At 34.9% G+C, this 26,351-nt stretch overlaps 1 protein-coding gene across 1 annotated transcript; it reads left to right on the forward strand.

Moving 5' to 3' along the window:
- The first annotated feature begins 778 nt into the window (after nucleotides 1–778).
- On the forward strand, nucleotides 779–24,574 carry scamp5a (secretory carrier membrane protein 5a). Its single transcript, XM_056451766.1, has 8 exons — nucleotides 779–860; nucleotides 3,356–3,678; nucleotides 8,977–9,027; nucleotides 10,113–10,232; nucleotides 10,851–11,007; nucleotides 11,916–12,017; nucleotides 15,556–15,673; nucleotides 19,145–24,574. Exons 3-8 carry the CDS (start codon nucleotides 9,021–9,023, stop codon nucleotides 19,331–19,333), a joined length of 693 nt encoding a protein of 230 aa, XP_056307741.1. The 5' UTR covers nucleotides 779–860; nucleotides 3,356–3,678; nucleotides 8,977–9,020; the 3' UTR covers nucleotides 19,334–24,574.
- Nucleotides 24,575–26,351: the final 1,777 nt, after the last annotated feature.

Genomic DNA, 26,351 nt, shown 5'->3' on the forward strand with positions numbered 1-26,351 from the left:
TCAACTCAGCTCTGCGGCTCCATAATAGCACGGCAACAAAAAGAGTGATTCAAGTTGAGCTACCTTCATGTTACCTAAAACCCAAGACTGGAGCAATTTAACTGAAATTGAACTGGCCAGCTAATCCGGTTTCGTAGCCAGTGTACATTTCAGGCTATTTATTTTCAATTTGAAAGATTCTGTTTGAGTAAAGAGCATAGAATGACCAAAAGGCAACACTCAAAGCGATCAGTGAAAGCGATCAGCAGTCCATTGGATTTTGTTGCTGTCGCAATGGCAAGCGGTAGCTTCGACTTTATTTTTTTATTTTAAAAGCGCATTAAAACTGAGATACGACCTGAAAGATGACAACACTTACTATCACAATCATCAGCACTTTTAATAGTTTATTTTACAAACTTTTAATATACTGTTGTTCCACTGGAATTTTCATCCCAAAATGGCCGCCGTGGCATCTAGTGTCAGTTTCCCAAATCGCATTAGAGTGTCGCCTCTTGGTGACTATGCTCTTTGGCTTGGTATTATCATTCTATGCAACTATGCAGGGTTGTAGCGGACATTTTTAAAGTGGGGCGGACAGCTGAATGAGGCCCAAAAGTTAACGTTCATATAATTATTAATCTCCTGTTTCTAAATGGTCTGTCTCTAAAAGTAAGGGGGAGGCACCCCCCAGGGTTGCTACACCTCTGCTTTAAGTAACATGTGGTGCAACCTGATCTATATGAAATTATTATAGATCAGTGGCTGCAACTGAAGGACAAATTTAGATACAAACTAGCAAGTTGCTACTAGGCTTTAGAGTGGCCTTTATGTTCCAGTTTAAGAAAGAAGTCGTGAACTGCTGGTTCAACTCTACCCAGGTAAATAAAAATATATATATTTATAAGGGCTGGTACTTAAATAATATATGTTTAGTTAATCAGTTGATAGATGACGGTCAGTTTTACTGTTCTATAGAAAAAAGGTTTTAGGGCTCCACTAAAGAGTGTCAGTACGATACCTAACAATATAAAAGATCTTCTGAAAGTAACAGACACCTAATCTTATTTCTATGTATATCTACTGTTTTAGTTAAAGTTTGTCTATTCGTAATCTTCCATTAAATAGACAAAGTTTAACCACATTAATTGGAATTTGGTTTGAACACATCCTCAAAGATATAAACCAACCAGAAGGCACCAAAATATGACATAAAAGCTAGTAATAATTTACTTATGTATATTTACAATATTTAATATATGCACTGTTGTGATCTGAAGAGACTGTTGTACAATCTCTAACCATGTTTAAAATGTACTATGATCATTATTACTCGTCTTACAGTATGTTGTTCTATTTGCAGCTATATTTTAACATGAATTTTAAAAAATAGAGTGAACATTATGCAGTGATTAATGGTGCACACACTCTATTTCTATTCAATTTAAATAGAAACAGAGTATGTGCACCAATCACTGTATAATGAGCTAAAATCTGTGTGTAGCATGTCTTTATTTTCTGTCTTTTTCTTATGCTATCAAGAAACTCTAGGTACAACATGGAGTATCTATGACACTTATCATAGATGTGAGAAGCACTTTAGGACTTAAGGCTGAGTTCTCGTTTTGTTGTAACGTTACAGAGCACTTAATATTATTGCCAGAAGAATCTTGGAGATCAATTATGTATGAGAAAATCAGGTCAGCATTTTGCTGAGGGATAGATTCTGAAAAAAGCCCAGCAAAAAGGCCAGCTGGCCTAGAATCTACCCTCAAAATAACAAAAGATGTGATTTGCACAACAGCTAGCTTTTTTAAATAGTGCTCTATATTCTATATTAATGTTTATTTTAAATTTCTACATTTTTATCAAAATTTTGCCCTGCAGTAAAAAATGAAGTGAGAAATATGATCACATATGAATGAGTAAATTTCTGAGTATATACTTGTAAAAAGAAATGGTCCTTTACGAGTGGTCTATATATATATATATATATATATATATATATATATATATATATATATATATATATATATATATACTTTATATGACTTCCTGTTCACTTCTCCCGTTCACTTCCTGTTCAATGTGTAGGATATTTTCAAGTTTAATGTTTTGATTTTGATAACTTCTTCATGTTCATGGGCAATGAAGCCTTGTATATATATATATATATATATATATATATATATATATATATATATATATATATATATATATATATATATATATATATATATATATAATTATTATTATTATTATTTTTTTTTTCGGCTTAGTCCCTTTATTAATCAGGGGTCACCACAGTGGAATGAACCACCAATGTGTGTGTGTGTGACCCTGGACCACAAAACCAGTAATGAGATTTCTACATCCTCTGAAAGCTTGATCAATACGTTTTCAAATGGCTGTGTGGTTTGTTAGGACAATATTTGGCTGATATATGATTATTTGACAAAAAAAAACTTTACTCCTTTATTGCAAGAATGGTGCAAAGAATAACAGCTCTTAACATATTAAACATAATAAAAAGATGGCAAATCACATAGCTTTGAAAAATTGAAATCTGAAAACAAATGTGCAATAAAAACATTGCCAATTTCGAGCATTTATTTTGGTCAGAAAAAATCACATATGGAAAGAATAACAAATGCATTGTTATTGAAAATCAACATTATTTCACCAAACATTATTCTAAGTTAAAACATTAGTATTGTGTTGTCTAAAAATTTACTATCAACATGTGTGAAGACGTGAAACCTTTTTTTGTTTATTGTTTTACGCAAATAAAATACTCTTAAGTTACATTTTATTTTACATTTGGAAGAAATGCAACAAGCAGTTTATAGAATAAAACCAAAACTACATTATCCTCAAATTCATAAATACACTGTAAAACCCCAAAAGTTAAGGTAACTCAAACCATTTGAGGAAACTGATTGCAACAAACCATTTAAGTTCAAAAACTAGTCCTAATGAGTACTGTGAACTTAACCTATTTGAGTAAAAGAAGCAATTTGAGCACAGTAAAACCCAATAAATGAAAGAACTCAAACCAACTGAGTACTGTAAAACCCAATAAGTTAAGGCAACTCAAACCGTTTGAGGAAACCGATTGCTACAAACCATTTGAGTAAAAAACTAATCTATGAGTGAACTTGCTCCAGTTAAGTTGAAGTAATGAGGTATTTAATTAATTCATTACCTTCAACACTGAGTTCAAAACTCTTTCAAATGGGTAGAATTAACTTTCAGGCAATTTTGAGTTAACTACACTCATTTTATTTGATAAAGTTGACTGTTGGGTTTTACAGTGTATAAATTGTACATCCGGAGGAGCTAAGAATTGTCCAGTAATCTTTTATTTCTTCCACAGCAGCATCTTCTCCTTCAGTACCACGGAGAGGTCTGAGTCGAGTGAAGGAATGAAGTATCGCGAGGTTTGAGGCCTCACGATCTGCTGGACTCATCATCATCATCATCATCATCACAAGCTCATCCTAGATGCTCGGCGACGCGCGTGCGTGTGTAGGAGTACCGTGACGTGATTGTTTTCACTCCCATCACCTCATAATATAATATAACGGATTTGTAAAACATCGCCACCACAATCACATCGATCATTGAAAGTAAAAGTAGTTTATTAGACGCGAGAGGGCGCGAGCTGCGGGAACACATTTTGGGTGAACGCGCGAGAAGGTAAGGGAACGGTCTCCAGCGATGCTTTTCACTGTCCTGCTGGTGTTTTATCAAATATGTGTACTCTGAGCGGATTTATTACGTTTCGGACGACTGAACAAAACAAAAATGCCTGCAATCTTTTAGCCTGCACTGTTGAATGAAACACCTCCCCGTTCAGCACCATCTTTTTCTCGTGAAGGGCGCTCGGCTCGACCTCGATACCGCTCCGAAATGAATGAAAATGCGCTGGAAAATGTTATTTCGCTGCTGTTTCCTCTTTATCCGTTACTATTCTACGTTTTATAAGAATTCTGCGCTGAATATAAGCTTAGTACAGCTAGTTATCTTTGGATGTCTAGGCTATACACCACCTAGGCGACTTGCCCTTCACATTTCAACAGGGTTTGGCGATATAAGAGGTAGAAAATCTACCATTTGAAATACAAATTGAGTTTTATAATAAGTGCTAAGGATAATTAGTACACGGTAACCCCGAAGAATAACAGGTTAAATTATGTTCGCTATATGAATTAAGGTTTGCTAATATTCGGCATTAAAGTATTGCTAATAATAGCCTTTTAAATGCTTAAATCTTTGTAATCACTCTTAATGAACTCTAATAATATCCATTTGATAGCTGTATGTGGTAAAACAAGGATAAATCAGTTACCAGGCCTCATAAACCTGTTTTCGGTTTTGCTTTCAGATCAATGTTAATGAAATAATCACAATTTTCCCCCCAGAATATATCTAATATACTACTCAGAATTGAGCAATATTAGTATTATTTAGTGTCATGCATATGCATTAGCTGGATTGACATAAACAGATGCTTTTGAAATATTTCAGTATTAATCAGAATGACATATTAATCAAATATGGAGAATAGTCATTGAAAATGAATATATTCTCATTGAATTGTAACGTTTAAATTTAATATTATGTGTCTAAATATATATTTATATCTGTTCTTCTTTAAAAGGCAATCTTCTAAAGTATTTGCAGCTCCTCATATTTTACTGTTTATAGTTGTTGTTAAAGGGAAGAAAATACAAATCATTTAAAAGATCTGTAAGTCTCTTTCTGTATGAGAAATTATGTAAGCTATATATGTATTTTTTTTTTTTGGAAACTCAAAATTATAAAAAGAAAAGAAAATGAACACATTCTTAAATGTATTTTTGGGTTTAAAACAATCAAGCTGTTTAGTCATCATCAGGTTAGTTTGTGGGACAATTTTGTCCTCCAAGAAATTCATTTAATTTTTGTTAGTTTTGAATATGAATATATTTGAAGAAAAACACAAATCATGTGTCAAAAAGAATGTCGTGCCCCATAATGCTTTTTAAAAATATTATACTATACGCCAAGTTTAAATTAAATTTTTAGTGTAAATTAAGTTTATGAGTGCCTGCAAAGCAAAAAAAAGCAATTTCTTTGTCTCCTAAAAGATAGAATTGATTCTGAACTGACAAAACTAATTTGTCATCAATTTTGGATTTAATTTCCTGAACAACATTTACTGTGAACTAGGGATGCACAATACATATATATGAAAATAGGGCTGTAGCTATTGATTATTTTAATAATTGAGTATTCTACCAATAATTCCATCGATAAAGGCAGTAATCAGCTAAAAGGTATAGTTTTTTTTCTTTATTAAAGAGCAAAATTAACTCTACAAGAGAAAATTAGACAGTTTTATGTTTTGAATTGTTAAAATTGCATACATTAAAATCTGATACAACTAAACTCTTTTAGTGCTTTAAATTGCCATCTTGCATACAGGATACAAATAGGGCTGTATCCGATTCTGGCTAAAATGAGAATCAAGATTTTTTTTTGCTTTAAATAAAGATCATGATTTTCTCATGATTCTGTAGATGTAAAATAAAGGTCAATAATTCTCAAACATATGGTAAAACAATAATAATATTATGTGTAGATCTACTTTTGGTTATGCTAAATTTGATATAGACTTGGAATGGTGGACTTGAATAGACTTTACATTTGTCCTGTTTGTTAATTCACAGTAAAGTGACGACATCAGAATTATGAAAAGTTGTATTCTGAAGTTGATTCACATGCTTGCAATCTGTCATTGACAACATTATTAGACCATTTTTACTTCTAAAGTGAGACATTTGTCATTATCAGATTCCCTCTTGCATTATATTCAATGTTCTATAAGATAGAGTGGGTGTCCACATTGCAGAGAAACATATATAAAACAATGTGAAGACTTGTGTGACCGCCTTTTTTCTTCTTCTGCTGAACTTGAAAATATAATTAGCTGAATCATAGAGATTCTGGATTAAGATCGTGTGGGGACTCGAATCGAGATCACAATCGTTTTTGATTAATCGTGCAGCTCTAGATACAAATGTATGAATAAAATAATAATAATACATTTTTATTTACATTAAATGAATGTAGTTTAGTACAACCTGATCAGGTTGTGCATAGGGCTGGGCCGATATACGATATTATATCGTATCATAATAAAATGTATGTCAATAACAATGATAAGCTCTGACCCTTTTAACTCTATATTAATCTAAAAGCCAATCACACAGCAGTAATGTGCAACAATGAGAATCTAAAAGTGGGTTAATATTAGAGATTGACTGAATTTTCGGTTACCGAAAATTTATCGGCCGAAAATATGTTATACCATTTAATGGACCCTCTAATTTTTTGTGGCTTCAATCATTGTTGGGGTACTCTTTTAAATCTGGAAGCATTAACAACTTATATAGAAACGTAAATTGTTATTGTTCTGTATGGAAAACAGTTATCGAGACTGCGTTTTTACCATATCGCCCAGCCCTAGATATGAATCACCAAAGCCCCGGTAAACTTTGAAAATGAAAAATGAAGTAAAATTATGTCATTTTAAACCAAATCTGTTTGTTTTGACATTTAGGTACAGCTCACCAAAGCAAACTTTTGGGGTTCCTTCTGACTACTAAACACCTTTGAACTATCATAGGTCCATTTGGTTTATGCAATTGGTTAATATGTTCTGGAACGCCGCCTTATTTTATGTGCAATTTTTAGGCAGATGGGATCAGGAAATGTCAAGAAGCCAGGACTCAAAATAAGGACACCTGCTGCTCCGGGCATTATATCGGCGTACTGCCCACTAGGCTAGAGGCGCCAACCTGAAATGCTATTTTTATTACCTGTCTTTTTAATAATTTATTCATGTTAGGATCATACTAAAATAAACAATTAAACAATATTTTTCTAATCTAATTAAATCTAAGAAATCAAAAAAAAACTGTCAAGGTGCAAACATTTACACTTTACAGGGTTCATACGGTCATGAAAAGTCGTGGAATTTTGACATGGCATTTTCCAGGCCTGAAAAAGTTTTGGAAAAACTGAAAAACCCACAAAGTTTTGGAAAAGTCATGGAAATTACTTTTAACAAATGTCTGTATGCTTAAATATAGGTTAGTTGTCTTTACTTCTTTTCTGTCCATGGTCAAACACATGCTCTTTCATTATTACTGCTGTGTGAGTATTATTTAAATACATTTTAGATAGATCTAAAGATTAATTTAAACTTAATAGATTGTTGAATGTTTTATGGTATGCTGTAATAACTTTTTTACGTGCATCTTTTTTCGTATTATTTACTACGTATACATAGACGTTACATGAAACATTAGGTCATAAAAATTTACTTGAAAGTGCTGGAAAAGTCATTAAATTTTAGTAGTCAAAATGTGTATGAACCCTGACTTTAAAAAGCTGTGAATGACATAAATTAGCTTTTTTTCCGCTGTTGTTATTTTCCTCTCTAGTCTCTACTTTCACTATTAGTACTTATTTTCAGTTCTCTGTTCTGCGGCTTTAGTCTAGATTCACATTTGGGCCGGTCTGACCAATAGCAACAACACCTACTGGGAAAGTGGGTATAAGGGTAGTAATCTGATTGGCCAAATTTGGATAAACATATGAACGCAACACAGTAAAACATTAAATCAATTAAGTTTATCACAGCGCTTCATGATGCAAATATTGCATATGCCTTTTGTAAAGCTGCTTTGAAACAATAATTATTGTGAAAAATGCTGTACAAATAAACTTGAATCGAATTGAACATATCGTAATATTGCACAGCAGCAGCCCTACTTTGAATGTCAAGACAACGCCAAGGAGAAGCATTCATTATTGACAAAACATTTATTCTATGTAAATACAATAAATAGTTCACTTGAATAATTTCACTTGCATCAAATCTTTGGTGTTAATGATGAGAGAATCTGCAAATGCACAGTATTCTCATTTATTTTTACATTTGACTTTAACCATGATGGTTGTATTAGATATTTTACAGTAGATTTGTAGTTTACTCGTTTTTGTCTCAAGTCCTGTAATTTCTGACCCTGATGGACAGAGTAGTTTTATGAAAGTAATAAAATGATCCCAGCAAACAATTTTGTGTTTAATAGACTTCTAATAGACATCTAAACGTAGCCAGCTTGGCTTAAACAAGGCTAAACTTGGGCTGTCAGTGAAAACTAATAGACATCTAAGAACAGCCCAAAACTAGTCATCAAATAGACACATTAGACAGACTTTACATGTGTAGTCATTCATTTCTGTTTATTTAATGACTATTCTTAGATGTCTATTAGATTTTCACTAACAGCACAAATTCAGCCTTGTTTTAATCAAGACGACTATGTTTAGACGTCTATTAGACATCTATTAGACATCTTTTAAAAACTACAAATGCTTACTGGGATGCTTTGGCTTTAAATTCTTATAAAACTGTTAAATGAGAATCAAAATCAGGAAATAAGGTTAAAACTTAAATGACATTGTTTCTGAATTACTATTCTTAAGCCCTCCATTTAAAAATACTGTATTCATGGTCAATGTTACAGGTTCTGAAGGGTCATGGACATCATGTCTGTATTTCTAAATAAGGAACAGCATCATTTGCTTTATTTGTGAAGCAGTTACACTGAAAAAATGATTTATTGGATTTACTCAATTTTTTAGGATAAATGGTTGCAAACAATTTATAAGGGCTAAATTTAAACAAACAAATTAAGTTGAACATCACTAAAAATATAATATTTTTGTTTAAATTCAGCCCATATAAAGTGTTTGCAACCGGTTACCTTAAAAATGTAAATCCAATGAATCATTTTGGATATTCATACTTATTCAAGTTATCCCATTGTTGTCTGCTTGTGTGTTTTTTACTTTGCAGAAAAGCTGGAATATATTTTGATAATGATTCTGATGTATTGGAAACTTTTTAAGCTTATCTTTAATGTGTATGTTTTTCGACAGGTTATTAAACATAAACGGTTGACAGTGACCTGAAAAGAATCTCCATGGCAGGTGAGAGCTTATAACTCTTAAAGCAAACTGAATTGTTACCATGCTCTAGTACAGGGGTGCCCAAACTCAGTGCTGTAGGGCCGATGTCCTGCAGAGTTTACTTCCAACTCCAATTAGACACACTTGAACAAGCTAATCAAGCTTTCTAGGTATACTAGACACTTCCAGGCAGGTGTGTTGAAGGAAGTTGGAGCTTAACGCCTGATTCACACGGGGCTTTAGCGTCAACGTCTGAAGTTAAGGCTGATGCAATCGTCATAGCAGCATCAGCCAATGAAACTAGTCCGGCTACTGTATGAGCTGGGGTATTTGCAAAAAGCGATCTGATTGGCTGAGGCTTCCATTGGCGCTTGAAAAATTTAGAAATTCCCTACTTCTCCAAGAGGTAACAGCACTGAAGCAGATGGATCCACACTTCAGTTTAGCAATGCTTGATGTCACGCATTCAAAGTGAATGGGAAGCGTTGATGCCCTGTGTGAATGGGGCGAACCATGCTGGACATCGGCTCTTCAGGACCAAGTTTGGGCACCTGTGCTCTGAAAGCTTGATATTTAAATAGTATTTCAAGTTATAGAATGATTTTACCATGGTAAATGTCCAAAAAGTTAATGATGTGGTAAACTTCATGGTACATTTACACACACAATGTATTAAGAACAAAAGATTTTGTGTTTCTGATTTTGCAAACAGACAACTACGGTATGATTCCCATTCTCTTGGATCTCAAGAATGACTAAAAATGCTGTATGATGCATGCCAGGCCAGAAGTTGGCAGCATCACATATTTAAGAAACACTTTGATCCTGTAGTCCATGATTGTTGTTTTGGTTGTCAAGTGCTCTTGCTCATGCATGCAGAACGAATGCATAATATGCATGTGCATTGACAAATTAACATTTTCATAGTTTTTTATGGAGAAAAAATGTATTGCATTCAAGAACTTGCACTCTTAAACCTGTTTTCATAGAGCCATTGTTATGATCAGCCAAAACACTAAATGTTCTTTGCTTTTTAATAATAATAATATTAATAATAATAATAATAAAAATGATATTACAACTTAAATTGTTTTTGTCCCCCACAGAAAACAATTTTCCTCCTCTACCACGGTTCATTCCACTGAAGCCATGTTTTTATCAAGACTTCAACGAAATCCCAGACCAGCGGCGTACAATGTGCAAACGACTGTATTACCTGTGGATATGTATGTTCATTAATTCTACAGCAGATTTCTGAAGTATTTTCAGAGCATGTCAGAGCTTTGAGTAGATTGTAATCATGTTGCTTTTCTGCCATTACAGTCAATGTTGTTTTTACTGTAAACACTGAGAAAACACACATGCACACACAAAACTTGTACTGACAGGTTTTATATTTTGATCTGTCAGGGTGAAAATGTGCAGTGTCCTATTACTTTTGCTATAGTTTAACAAGCAATACATAGCCATGTTCACAGCATTCCTCTTTTATTAGCGCACTGAATGGGAACTGTTTTGAAATGAGAGTTGAGAAAGTAAGTGTCTGTTAGTTTTGAGCTTAGATAGATGACTTAGCTTTTAGTTATTTCGTGTCATTCATGTGTGCCATTTTCTGGAATCTCCCTTGTTCCAATAGTTGATCATTTCCCTTTTCCCTGTAATATAATCAACTTCTTCCCTATAATATTTATGATCATATGATGTCATATTTTAATGATATTTTAAATATTTATTAATATATTAAATGATTTATATAGATTTTTATTTAATTGGTTCATTGTTTAATTCATTAATTTACTAGTGTAAATGTCTGTTGACACTGTTTATGTTTTTCACACTAATAGTGAACAGTGCCACTTTAGCAGTGAACCTGATTGGCTGTCTAGCATGGATGTGCGGAGGAGGCGGAGCAACCAATTTTGGGATGGCTATTCTGTGGCTGATCCTGTTCACCCCTTGTTCATACGTGTGCTGGTTTAGGCCCATCTACAAGGCCTTCAAGTGAGTTGATATTTAACGGTGGTTATTACAGTTTTTCTCAGTGGCCTGACACCATTGTTTACGAACAAGATAGTCAAATGGCTTCGTCATGTTTTCATTATGACCGTTTACTCTGTAAATGTTTTCCAATGCAAAAAAAAGTCAGATTTTGGTGACACCTCCTGAAAATGCTCAAGACTGCACTATATACTATTTGCACAGCCATTTGAAAACTACAGTAAAGTTAGACATCACTGCATTTAGTGAGGTATCGGAGTACAACACACTGAATATGTGTGTTTCACATTTTTACTGCATTTGCTCTTTACAATTCTACTTTATTCACAGCATTGTGCGAAAGAATAAAAACACATTTATAACAAACATATAAACTTTCTTTGGGTAGAGCTGTGCACAACTGTAGACAATATTGCAGTACATGAAACTGAATTTTTCAACATACACAGGTCTTTAAACCATTCATGAAGTTATTCAATTTAGAAGACATTTTCACGAAAAAAAAAAAGATTTAAAATGTTTTTATAAAATTTTCTTGACATATTTTGACAACTAGTTCAACATTTTGTGTATGTAATGATGGAATGATATGGAATGACTATTCAGCATTCACACATTTAGTTCATTTTGACTGAAACGACATAAGCGAATGATAATGTTATTAAACAGCAGAGAGTTGTAGGAAAGCAATTGATGCATGTCCAAAAGCATTTGCAATTTGTTGGAAGGAATGAGAAACTGCTACTATTATGTGCACAACTGACTAATTGTTTTGAGAAATGCGTTAACTGATGTGCAAATGTAAATAGTGTTGTGAGAAACGCACCAAAGAGACTGAGGAAAACTGTAAATAGTCTTTAAATCGGGATCATGTCATTGTGCTCGCCTCTAATTCACCTTGTCTTCTGCAGGACAGACAGTTCTTTCAACTTCATGGCGTTCTTTTTTGTCTTCATGGCACAAGTGGTGATCAGTATCATCCAGACGGTTGGAATCCCGGGATGGGGAGTTTGGTAAGATTTAAGATGACATCACATCAGACAGACAGAAATAGATGGATTGATGGATGGATGGATGGATGAACAGATGGACAGAGGGACAGACAGACAGACAGACAGACAGACAGATAGATAGATAGTGTATATATATATATATATATATATATATATATATATATATATATACACATACATACCTCTCAAACATACACATGTGGCTGAGTCTTGTTATACTGAATGTGAAGTTGTGAAGTGATGCTGACAACAGGGAGTCCAGATCCAAACTCAGGTTTATTAAGAATAGTCAGGCAAGCAACGGTCAACACAGGGGCAAACAGATGTATACAGGCAAATCCAGAGTCAAGGAAAACATGTTGTAATGTAAAACAAGACTCAGCCACATGTGTGTGTTTGAAAGGTATGTGTATATATATATATATATATATATATATATATATATATATATATATAGTCTGTGTAATTAGTCCTGAACAGCTTCAGCTGTGTCTGTTTGCAATCATGGGGATCTAGGCCAGTTGTGTGAGAGGTGCATGACTGAATATGTAGTTCTTTTGCTGGAAGATTTGTAGTTCTCCAGCAATCTGCATGTTTACCAGCGATCTGCAAAGGCTGGATTGTTGTTGTTTGTGACACCTGCGTATTTGACTGTAAATTAGATTTTTGGCTGAATTACAAATATGGCTGCTACATTCTCTTCAAACAGCAGCTCTCATGTTGCTTGAACTGCTGTTTTTCATAATTTACTGCTTTTTTGTTCTATTTCAAGTGTAAAGTCTTTATTGATTTTATTTTATTCAAAGCAACTTTCAGGGACGCAAGTTTAAGCCTCGAGAACTTTCAACTGAAAACTTTTAGCTCAAAATACCACCCAAATAAAGCTGCTGTCACACTGCACTTTTCTCCCCATAGACTTCCATTCATACGCACACCAATGCATCAGACTGGAAACGCAAGTTTGTGCAACAAGTTTCGCAGTACGCTGCATTGCAAAGTTCAAACTTGGTGAATTCTGACGTGCGAAATCACAACACTTGACTGCGTGAGACCAATCGAGGATCAAAGCATAACATCTCTGGACAGAAACATAAAATATAAACCAATCGCTCGCTTTTTTAAATGTCTAATCATCTTGTTTAATCCTGTCCCTTTTCGCAGCGCAGTACAACAGAATTTCGCTAGCTCAAACTCTAGTGTGACCGCAGCTTAATGATTAATAACTGTTTGAAACTGACCCTTTTAGGCTTTGATCCTAATTGTGCTGTTTAGGTTACTGCCGCTTTAAATTTAAAAATGCCCATGTGTCAGCATAGTGGCAGATTCAAAAACAAGACTCACGTCCTATGCTAATGAGGGAGAGATTGTCACTAGTGGGCGGGGCTTTCCCCCTCTTATGACATGTACAAAGGGAGAATGTCAATCAAAAGTGTTTCAGCAGACTGTTTTAATCAAGCGTGATTATAAAAATGAAATTATTAAATTAGCATTAGCATTTTTACCATTTTCACACACTGATTTTTGCAGGATAGGATTTCTTTAAAGAGAAATCCAACACCCGCCTACAGACCCTCGTAATGAGAGAGAAGTGGTTGAAAGTTGACAAAAGAAACATTTAAAACAGTAAAGTGTCTCTATTGTCCACTTGTAATTGGATCAACAAAGACGCATCTGAATACCAGGTGTGAACAGAACCCAGAGGTGTTTGAAACAACATTTGAGAGCCCACCTCGTGTGGGGAACAGGAGGTAATTTAGGTAGTAAAGGTGTTGGGTCAAAGATCCCTAAAGTTACAAGTAATTACTTTGATTATGCCCATTTGTGCGGGAGCGAGACCATTGTTTCAGTCCTACTGAGACATTTCATGTGATTTTTCGTAAACAAATTTCGGGAGGAGCATGCGCAGAAGTTTCAGTATCAAATACGTCATTGACAATTATTCTATTATCCAATCAGTTCTTGACCAAACCCCTATATATATATATATATATATATATATATATATATATATATATATATATATATATATGTATGTATATATATATATATACCAAAGCTGTCTTACCTGCAGCATCTCACGACTTTAGCATCCCTCCACCACCCCGACACCTCACCTCTTAAGCATTACATTCCTGGGGGAGCGTTCTGGGGCCGGGCTAGATACTTTGCTTAAATCCCAACTCCTCTCTGTTTCCTGATAGGGGGAATAACTTGAGTTGGGGTGTCTCCCAGAGCTCAGAGCCCTCTCCCCGGACAGCACGCCAAATACTCCTTATTCTTAAATGATTGCAAGTGTGAACTCGTGAAATGATATTAAACCAGATGGAAGTCACTTGCATTCATACTGAACATTAGTACTTTGATATGAACTTTCTGTGAGCAGAGTGAAGATGGGGTTGGGTGATTTAATAAATAATATAAATAATTCTCATTAACTTCCAGCCACAACTGTATTTGATCTAGCAACAACTCGAGTATGTCTGCGGTCTGCAGGTATTATAAAGTTGACGACGACAACATTGCCATAGTAAACTGTCAGATATGTAAACTTGGCATTGAAAGAGGTGAAAAATTGATGTTATTTATGACTTGATTGTTCAAGCTACCTCACAGTAGTCCTCTGATTGTTAACAGAGTTGTTGAATGTCAAAATAAGGTGAATTAAATAATAAACAAGGAACATCCTGGATTTCTTCGCTCTTCTTTATTCTTTTTTATGTATTATAGAAGTATTGGATCGGGATTCAGTATCGGTAGACTCAATGACTCTGAACTGACTCGAGGGCAAAAAAAAAAAACCCCATTCCTAACAGAAATCATTGCAATAAGCAATATTATTGTCATTTTGTGATTGACAAAAGAGTTTAGAGAAATTATTATAAACATGTGAATTCTTTGTCATTGTTCTAAACATCAGCTACAGTTTTAATTATTATTCTATAGTTCTAGCCTTTGCATGCCAACAACTGTCAACTGTTTAAAAAAGGCATTAGTGTTCAAATCTGCTACTATGCTGACACATATGCATTTGTAGCTCCGCCTTCTTTTGGAAAGCGCACAATCTCATTTGAATTTAAAGTGACAGTCACCAAAATGGCACAATTAGGATCAAAGCCTAAAAGGAGCAGTTTAAAAGAGTTATAAAACATTATATGTGTGTTATTTTGAGCTTAAACTTCACATACACACTCTAGTTACATCAGAGATTTTTGATATCTCATAAAAAGGGGCATAATAGGTTTCCTTCAAGTAAATGTCCAGTAATAAGTTATGGCAGCATTGAGGTAGAATGTAAATATCTCTGCAAAATGGCTTTAATGTTATTTGTGAATTTGTAAATATATATATATAGCAACTCCAAAAATAATTGAGGTCATGTCCAAGTCGATATATTGATTATAGGCCTAATATTAAGTCTTACAGTGCACATGCATGTCTGGAAGATATGAGATTATGGAATATTCTGCATGTGTACAGTGTTTTCCTGTAGCGCACGCTCTAATGAGGAGAATATGTCTTGTTTCTGTTTCTCCTATAGTGGCTGGTTGGCCACCATCACTTTTTTCAGCACTAATATTGGCTCTGCTGTTGTTATGCTGATTCCAACTATAATGTTCACTGCCGTGGCCGTGCTTTCCTTCATCGCCCTCACTAAGGTACCAGTTGGTGTTCCTTCATTATTACTTTTCCGAATATACACACATCTCATGAGATTCCCTAAAAATATACTGTGTAATAACTTTTTTTTTTATTAAGGTTTACTGTACACAGAAAATACACAGTGTTCTATTAATCTCCTAAAAGTTTCTCTGAAGTTAAGAGATGCCTTACATCTTGCAAGTAATATTTAAAAACACTAATCAATTATGCGTCACAGTGGCTCAGTGGTTAGCACTGTCGCCTCACAGCTACAAGGTCACTGGTTCGAGTCCCGGCTGGGCCGGTTGGCATTTCTGTGTGGAGTTTGCATGTTCTACCTGTGTTGGCGTGGGTTTCCTCTGGGTGCTCCGGTTTCCCCAACAGCCCCCCAAAGACATGCACTAAAGGAATAAGCTAAATTTACCGTAGTGTATGAGTGTGAATGAGTGTGTGTGTGTGTGGGTGTTTCCCAGTGATGGGTTACAGCTGGAAGAGCATGCGCTGTGTAAAACATATGCTGGATAAGTCGGCGGTTCATTCCGCTGTGGCGACCCTTGATGAATAAAAGGACTAAGGCGAAGGAAAATGAATGACTAGTAATTTAGATTTTAGATTACTTTTAGATCTAATTTTATTTAGATTTTAGATCTCTTGAGATGAATATCCATTTTTTGATTTCTACATTATTATTGTTCTCATGTTCAGATGTTTTAGTGGTTTAAAATATTTAAAGTATTTCATAACAACATTAGGTAACACTTTATTTTGATGGTCTATTCGAGTATTAGTAGACTGTTGATACTGCTAAACAGACATTAAACTGACTATAAGAAACTTTGCAAGTACATGTCAACTTACACTATCCCTAACCCCAACCTAACAGTCTACTTATAATGAGAATTAGTTGGCGTGTAGATGCAATGTAGCTTAAATTCAGCAAACGGACCGTCAAAATAAAGTGTGAGCCAAAATGATCATTTGAACAACATTAAAACATTGAAAACACTTTAAAACAAGACAACACATGATAGTTTTCGTTTAGATTTTATACAAACAATTGTAAAATAATATTATGTATATGTAATATCTGCCATTTATTGATTATTAGTTCAGTGAATATAATCATACAGTGCTTCCCACACATAGACTTTACTTGGACGGGCCGCTCAGGTATTAACAGCTGCTCAAGTATATTTAGTGAGTTTCTTTACTATTATTTACATCCTTTAAAAAATTTTTTTTATCCGAACAATATAACCAAACATCCGTGATCGATTAAGTTACTAAATCTTGTAAAATATCTGGGATTCAACTTTTGCTTTCGCTTTCTAAAACTTGTATGTATTTTTTGCATTACCTTTTTACTTAAGCCTGCTTTCGCTTGGCTTTGCAGCTGACTGCGTGAGCAGAGTCACAGGAGCGCGAGAAATGTTAAATAACAAATGTTTAGAAAAGCTTTAGAAAACATTAGAAAAACTCTTCAAGTATACAGTAAAGAATGAAATGACTGCTCTAAACTGGCTGCAAAATATATGTGCACCATTAGTAATGGTTAATCAATGCATTTGCCTTAATCTACATGTTTTAATCTTGTAATTATAATAATTTTAGAGATGTTGAAATTTTTTGGAGGTGTATCATTAAGGATTTTTACATTTGTGAGTGTACATGTGCATATTTGTATCACTGCATTATGCAGGTTTATATACAGTTTAAGTCAAAATTATAAGCCTCCTGTGATTGTATTTAAAAAAAAAATCTTTCAAATGATGTTTAACAGAGCAAGGAAATATTTTACAGTATTTTCTATAATATTTTTTCTTCTGGAGAAAGTCTTATTTGTTTTATTGCGGCTAGAATAAAAGCAGTTTTTAATTATTTTACAACCGTTTTAAGGTCAATATTATTAGCTTCCTTAAGCTATATTTTTTCGATAGTCTGCAGAACAAATCACTGTTATACAGTGACATTCCTAATTACCCTAACCTGCTTAATTAACCTAGTTAAGCCTTTAAATGTCACTTTAAGCTAAATGCTAGTATCTTGATAAATATGCAGTAAAATATAATGTGCTGTCATTAGGGATGGGCAATATGGACAAAAAAAATCATACCTCAGTATTTTTAGGAGGAATGACGGTATACAATATATATCCGGTATTTTCTCATAAATAGTTACTTGAGAGTTAAAGCCTTTATTAAAACGTTAAACAGTTTTGAGCAAAATATAATTCAAACACGGAGGTTTCCCTCCCTGTTATTATTAATATTATAATTATCATTCTTATATTGTTATTCGTTGAAAGAGTATCTAAGAGCGAGATATTAAAGTAGAAAAAGAAATGTTTGGTAGACAAATGCATGTTTTTTTTTATATTTTACTTTTTTTTTTTTAAACCACCAACCATTTGTACACTGGGCACACATAAATCACGTCTTCCTGTTAAGGGGCTACAATAAATACATCAATTAAACAGAATAAATAAATACAATGATTAGAATATAATCGGAATTGAAGTCAACATGCAATAACAGACCAGAACGCAGAGTTAAATGTGTTATATAACGTAAATGTAAAGAAGAGACCGTCCTGTAATAAATACTTTAAACACAATCAGGTGCTGCTTGTCAATTTTACAAGGCTTCTACATTCGTTCTTGCTGTCAATTGTGGAAGAAATGATTGATAAAGGTTTCTGATAAACCGCTGTGACAGCTGCAGGTGCTGTGTGACGTGCGTGCACGCCAGGGGGAGTATGATTTTGATACAACACCGGCACTGCATGTTCCTCCATGTCGCGTGTAGTGATAGGTCATTCTTGTTTACGATTACTTAATTTTTTATTTTAATTTTTAAAATAATTTTTTACCTTTTAATTGATAGGACAGTTGAGAGTATTGACAGGAAAGTGTGGGGAGCAGAGAGAGGGGAAGGATCAGTATAGGACCACGAGGTGGAAATCGAACTCGGGTCGCTGTGAGCACCAGAGCGCATGTGTTGACGCACTAACCACTACACCACTGGCGCCGACAACGATTCCTTCATTTTGAACAAATATTTTGTATGACCCATGGAGTGAATCAGTCATTTGCGCATGCGCTCATTTGTGCAAGTGGAGCTCGCATGCTACTTTAGAGTGGTCTGTTTCGTGCAGAATGCACCAGTGTGGCCTCAAACACTATCGATATGAAGGATATTGAATAATCAAGCATTGCGTTGGGGAATCATATCGATATATCCCCAGAACTCGGTATATACCGCCCAGCCCTAACTGTCATCATGGCAAAGATAAAATGAATCAGTTATTACAAATGAGCTATTAAAACTATTATGTTTGGAAATGTATTGGAAAAATCTTCTCTTCGTTAAAAAGATATTGGGGGAAAATATACAGGGAGGCTAATAATTTGGACTTCAACGGTATGTTTATTTGACATATTTTACTTGCTTGCGGTGAAACATAACTTAAATGTTTATTTTCTATCTCAGGTCCACAATTTCTACCGTGGCAGTGGGGGCAGCATGAGCAAGGCCCAGGAGGAATGGACCACCGGCGCCTGGAAGAACCCTCACGTCCAGCAGGCAGCGCAGCAGGCGGCAATGGGGGCAGCACAGGGGGCCATGCAGGGCCAGCAGTACTCAGCCGCACCGACCTACAACTACGACGATCCAATGTAGACCCTCTCCATTCACAACAGGGGGAGGGAACAGAAACAGGGTATTTGGGAGGGAATTTCTGAGGGGGAAAAGATGGAGACTGGTTTAAAAAAGGGGAGGGGAAAGCAAAGATATGGCCAAATTTGAATTTTCGCAACTACAACAATACAGAAGCTAAATGCATTGATAGTTTAAGGAGTTGCTTTTTTAGAGCCCCTCAATAGGAAAGTCACTCTTGCCATGTGGTATTACAGTTAGTTAACGATATGTTGTGTTTCTCCACTTGTCGTATTGTAAACATGGCTAAACTAGAGCACCAATAAGGAAACATTCCAAAGCTCACCATAGTATATCTAGATCTGTCAGAATCATCCGTGTGGTGTTTGCAAGCCAGTTATATATTTAGGTTGGCTTACATATTCAAGAACGTTTAGCAAATGCATCAGGACAGTTCAGCCTAAAAATGAAAATTCAGTCATCGTCAAGTGGTTCCAGAATATATTTTGTAGAATGTTGGAGTACCATAGCATTTCATCCAATTATGGAAGTCAGTAGCTACCAGCAGTGTTGGTTTGTAAGGACGCGTCAGCAGAGTGAGGATCCATTTGCAGCTTTATTAGGTCACAATGGGATGATCGTACAGGCAGGGTCAGATAACAACAAACGAGGATAACGAAGGAGAATCTTAACTCAGAGTTCGTGAACAGACGATCGGTCAAGACATGCGGCAAAGAGAGTGTTCCATAAAACGGAGCAGAGAGTCACTGAAGGCAGGCGGCATCAACAATCACAGAAACGGGAAAACAGTCCAGGGACAAAATACAGAATCAGGTCAGTAAACAGGAAAACACTGAGAATTGTTTACGGGGTAAAACAAGACCCCGCAATGAGTAACAGCAGAGAGGGAGTATAAATAGTCATTGGGATAGCTTTCAGGGTAATCAGACTTGCTGGGAGATGTAGTGAAACTGAATTAGTAGTCCGGTGACGGTGACCTCTCGTGGCGATCTGGAGGAACCACAGAGGTCGGAGATGTTACATGGTTAAGTAACTCTAAAAAAGAAATTGATTACAAATTACTGACTACTACTGGAAAATTGTAATCTGATTACATTACTAATTACTTTTAAAACATATCAAATATACCTATAAAAATACAAAATAACCTGCACCTCATTCAGTAATTTAATACTCACATTCCAAACCTGTTTGTCTTTTTGTTTTAACACAAAAGAAGACATGAAGAAAACTGGCTAACTGTAACCATTGACATCCATAGTATGCAAAAGCACTGTAGTGTTTGGGTGTTCTGTGTTTGTCTGAGGTAATTGGTCTACCGAAATGTGAATATTCCATACAAAGTAGCTGATCGGTCAGTTCTTGACGCGTGACTCGTGGTTTTCAACTGGGGCACATGGAAATGTGAGCGCTCACTATATGCGCGCGCCTCCATTGGAAATAACAAACTTGCACGAGCAAAAGACGCAATCTGTGAACGGCCCCATAAACAGCTACACTTCTCTTCACATTCTGAAGATACCTTCACTCCCGATCCTGCACAAAAATTCAATTTAGCCTCTTTAGGCTGAGATGGATCACCATGTTTTTGGGCGCCGGTGTCCTCCTTGGTGATGAGTATTGGTATAATAAGCTTTCTGTTCAAGTGCTGAAACAAGTTGCTGTTCGAGTTAAAACTAGTGGAAAGTTGTTTAAAGACTGGACATAAACTGCATTTTACAGCAACAATTTTGTTTTTACACTCAATGAAATCAAAGTAATGTCTGTATTTCCATTTGAAGAAACAGCCACTCTCGACAGCAACCATTTCAGCTCGCGTTCCCCTGCAATTTAAAAGCGCATGCTTATTAATTGACATTGCATCGGAAAACATTATTTAAAAGAAGCATTTTTGTTTTAAAAACTATATTTGTAACCTAAGTAACGCAATTACACTGACTTTAATGACTGTAATAAAATTACAAATTTTAAAATACTGCGTTCCTCAAAAATGTAATTAGAATACAGTAACGCAAAACAGTGGAACGTGTTACACCCAACTCTGGCTACCAGTTACTAAAATTCTACAAAATATATTCTTTAATAGTCTTATGAAGTAACTCATGAAGGTTTGGAACCACTTGAGGGTGAGTGCATAGTGAATTCATTTTTATTTTTGGGTGAACTCTCTCTTTACGGCCCTTTCACACTGAGTGCAGTTAAGTGGCACAACATGAAGACACTCTTGAATTAAAACAATAGATCCCTATGGAGCTATTCACACTGGGTGTGATCAATCACGGTGTACAAAAGTGAGGCTTTTCTCCTCTCATCCTCTCCCATGATGAAATGGGCCATCTGATTAAATTTGAGCTTTAGATCATGTGTGCAAAAAGGCAAAATTTGTGGCGCTTAAAAAGAGAAAGCTGAAGAAAATCTTCCAGAAAATAATAGATGTCATGTGTTTGTTTACGTTTCTTTTCACACTTGACTACAAAAACTGAAGTTTCATAGCAGGGAATTGCAGAGAAAATGGGAATAGAAGCGTGATATTTTATTAAAGGCATTGGCATGTTTACGATTTTACTTAATGTGTAGGATCAAGAGCGTCATCTATTGTGCAGGAATTTATTTGTTATTTGATGTTTCCTTTAATCACGTCGCACTCAGTTTGAAAGGATCTTTACTCTTAACATTTTACGAATAAACATACATTTTATGCACAGAGAGAAGAAAAGATTGGCTTCCAGGCAGAAATCGACTGGTATTTTCTTGATCTTGCAGTTGAAAGTTTAAAAACTATAAACATCACATTTGTTTTCGTTAAGCACTTTCACATCAAGTGTAAGTACAAACAAAACGTGTTTTTCTTTATCTGTGAAGTTCTAAGGAAAGCCATATGCTTACGTTGTTTTAATTGTTATGTATTTTTGTTCATGTCAAAGGTTGTTGACATTCGTGCGATTATGTGTGTTGTTGTTGTTGTTAGCATTGTTTTCTTTACCTCAGGATTTAATCGTCTCATTTTACTGCTGACGTACTGTAGCCGAGGTTCGGCTAGCGAAACAGATTTGACAGAATATTTGTACATGTTGTACATTAGCTCAGTTTAAACGCTCACAAATAGAGTAAATATTTAATCTCATTTTAGCCACATGCGCTTGTTATATATTTCTGATCCAGATCCACTATGAAGGCCGACGTTTGAACATTGTTCTGGTTGCTGTCAGTTGTTTTGCAAATAATCCAAGACTATCAGCAATTTCTGGGATAAAACCTACAACTAAAGCACATTATGAAGTAATACTGTCACAAGTACAATATATATGGTATCGTAATAACTATTGATAAGTGAAGTGATGTACAGTAGTGCTTTCTGTTCATCTCCTCAAAGTTTCATTCATCCATGTGTGACAATTTTATCAACAAATATTTGTTCTATTATGCATCGACATGCAGTTTCTTTGAGGAAATTCTCAACTGCAAAAATTCAGAGCATATTTAAAGTCTTTCGGATCTGAAAATTGTGGGTTTGTAATATATAGTAGAGCATTTATTTAGATTTGTTGATCCAGATCAACTGAATTTAGGGTGTGTTCACACTTGTAGTTTGGTTCATTTGACGCATTTAGTATTGATTAGCTAAGTGTTCACACTGCAATTTTTTACAAAACTAAAACACTCCAAAAAAAGAGCTATTTTGATGTTTTTGATGTAAAAGGTGTCAAAACAGCAGCAGAAATTCCCTTGTTGCATAATTTAGTGGAACCAAAACTTGATTTTAGCAATCTTATTTGGCTCAGATTGCAGTGTTCGTGTTTATTTTAATGAACCACACTAATAAGGGTCATTTTAATCTAAAAAAAAATCCCCTGCAATGTGTGAACACACTCTTAGATGGCTCATAGCTTCTGGAGTGTAATAAACAAAAAGAAGGAAATGGATTAAAATAATAGTGTACAGTATATGTAATGTCATCTTAATGTCTCTATCAAGGCTTGTATAATACTTTCAATCATTTCAACAACTGTGAAAGACTGAATATGCCCATGTGTGATATTATTCATGGATGTTTGGGGAGTTTTTCTATGTACTTTTCTTTGTTTATGTAAAGATCTTAATGTTAGCATTTCAAAAATATGCGTATTTGGGTATTTTGGACATAACCGTTGCACGGTGTAATGATTAGCACACTATTGCGGGGCCTTTGGTGTGACAGGACTTCCTGTGCAAAGCTTTGGCTGAGGTTTCATTGACATATGGACCAGGGGGGAGCCAAGTCGGAGCACTCACTCTGCCCCCCTGGGCTCTGCGCTGGTTGGGGAAATTCCAAATTGAACCAAAACAATTCATTACAATTGGCTCAAAATTGGCAAGCAAAATTTGAGATATTGCAACCTGTACAACCTGGGAACAAAAAAAAAAAGGTTTCATTGACATACACAGTCTTATTGCGCCATCTGGTGGACTGGATGTATTAAGTTTTCTGCCAGTCATCTTATGAAGTCACTGACAGAAGCAATATCGATATCCGTCACGCATGATCTGATTACATTAGCAAGTGTGAATGTTATATTTCAGCCGCACCAGCAAAAGCTAAGGTCACTGTCCTTTCCGAGACCCGCCATGTTCTTTTGTGCCCTGATCTCCTTCATGCTTGTGTATCCCTACAGTAGATAAAGCCTTGTTCATTCTGTAAAGTAAAGTGAGTGGAAAGATGCCAGTAGAGTAACACAAAACAGATAGTTGTCTTTGTATAGTGAGTTGTGTGTGGTGCTTGGTATATTTGTGAATTGAACCAAACCTTGTGCCACGTGTACAAAGGCACTCTGTATGTGTGTGCGTGTGTGTATGTGTGTGTGTAGATGTAAATTATTTTGTCCAGTCTTAAGTGGAATGTATTGTTCAATTGGAGACGGTACATTTGACAGGTTTCATTTGATTTTTTGTATTGTTTTTCTTGAATTTTACTGGTCAAACATTTCAATTGTTTTATACTAATATGGATTTAGCCATTTTTCTTTCCCTCAGCTATCATGTTTAGTGTACTTGATCTGTATTTAATGCAATGTAAACACTTTTAACACCTTAGGTTTCCTGAGAAAAGCTATACTTACAAATGATTCAATCATGCAAACATGAAGCTCAGTAGTTGTGATTTCTGGAGGTGGTTGTTTTTGAGAAGTTGAGAAGCATTTGTTTATTTTGTATTACTTTTATATTATTTTGTCTCTCCCAGATGGATAATAAACTGATAATGTTGCACTCTGTGTCATTTAGACAATTTAGAGTATGGAAATTCTTATTGGCAACCAAAAGTATAGTAATAATAAAGTCAAAGCAAACATTAAAAAAATGCCAAAAAAGTCACCAAACCAGGATTTCTTACTTTTATTTTGACGGGTGTTTATACACAAACTTTTAATGTATTCTGGTCATTCGTTAATGCAAAATTCAGTTTTTGTGGCTTGTAAATGCAAATGTTTGAAAAGGCGTTTAAGACCTTTAATGTTTAAGTTTAAAGTTATGATTTTGAAAATGACATCTACTAAAAAATGTTTTTAATGGTGACTCCCAAGTAAATCTATAGACCATTTTGAGAAATGTAAACAAAAGCGATGGTCCCAATGCATTTCATGTAATACATTTTTTAATTTCTATAGCTTCTGAGAATCCTAAAAGAGCCACATATTGATAAATAATGTTATGATAGCTGTTTTAACATTAAGGTATGACTGAATTTCCCCATTGTTAGAACAGCATCTCCATGCCAGATAAATACGATCCAGCCCCAGATTCCCCAGTTTTATGGACAAGTCAGCAAAGTTTCCAATACCTAAACCCGTTAACCAGTATTCAACTGAATTAACAGTCTCCTATCAATATATGAGTTGACTGAGAAATCCAGAATGGAGTTGAAGCAGGAGACGAAGTAATGATAATAAAGAAAGAGCAGAGTTTATTGAATAATCTAAGTTGCGTATGATTCAATGCTCTGACTTTGTCTGACCAGGATAAATCCAACAAGTGTTATTATACCACAAGCAACAGCAATGGAAAATTACTGCTTCACAACATTGTCCAGAGACAATACAGACCTTGAAATGGAGACATTCTCTTATCTTTTACTCATGAAAACAAATGTCGCTTGAATCCATAGTCATAAGATTATAACAGAAAATGGAAATAATAATGAAGCAATAATTATATGAAAATAATAATAATAAAATATAAAAACATAATAAAAGGACAAATAATAATCAATAATAATAAACTAATCATCAATAAAATGATATAATGAAAATTATAATGATCATATGAATAAATAAAATAATTAAATGAAGAATAAATGATTAAAAACAAGTGAAAATAAAACAACACAAATGAATGGTTACTTTCTTGAAACAACACACACATAAATTTGCTACAAGGATTCTCCAATCCTTCGTTAGATTCTTCACCATGAAACAGTTTGATAACAAGCAGGAAATGTTCATGGGCCAATGACATGTCCACATTGAAATGGTCTATAGGCATGCATTTATTTAAATGTGCTGTACCCTTTTACATGTACGGAAAAAAAACCTCCCGAAAAAAGCATAACAGAAATATTTAAAAGCTAATATTAGTCAGACTTGAAATTTAATATAATAATTCATTAATTTTCCTTCGGCTTAGTCACTTTATTCATCAGGGGTCGTTACAGCGGAATGAACCACCAACTTATCCAGCATATGGTTTACGCAGCTGATGACCTTCCAGCTGCAACCCAGTACTGGGAAACACCCATACACACTTACATTTACACACATACACTATGGCCAATTTAGCTAATCAATTTACCTGAAATGCTCGCACCAGAGACCTTCTTGCTGTGAGGCAACAGTGCTAACCACTGTGCCACCCTAATATATTAATAACTATCTAAATAAATGATATCTAAATAATACTAAAGTAACATTGGACCCTAAAATGAAAAGTGAATTGAAGATTTATATAAAACTATTAACACCTTAACAGCAGGACACAACAAATGGCACCG

The sequence above is a fragment of the Danio aesculapii genome, chromosome 25 (assembly GCF_903798145.1).
Source record: "Danio aesculapii chromosome 25, fDanAes4.1, whole genome shotgun sequence".
Taxonomy (NCBI): Eukaryota; Metazoa; Chordata; class Actinopteri; order Cypriniformes; family Danionidae; genus Danio; species Danio aesculapii.

Coding starts and splice junctions, on each gene's coding strand:
- scamp5a (XM_056451766.1), top strand. Junction 10,233..10,850: donor ACTGTATTACCTGTGGATAT/GTATGTTCATTA, acceptor TCACACTAATAG/TGAACAGTGCCACTTTAGCA. Junction 12,018..15,555: donor ATCCCGGGATGGGGAGTTTG/GTAAGATTTAAG, acceptor TTTCTCCTATAG/TGGCTGGTTGGCCACCATCA.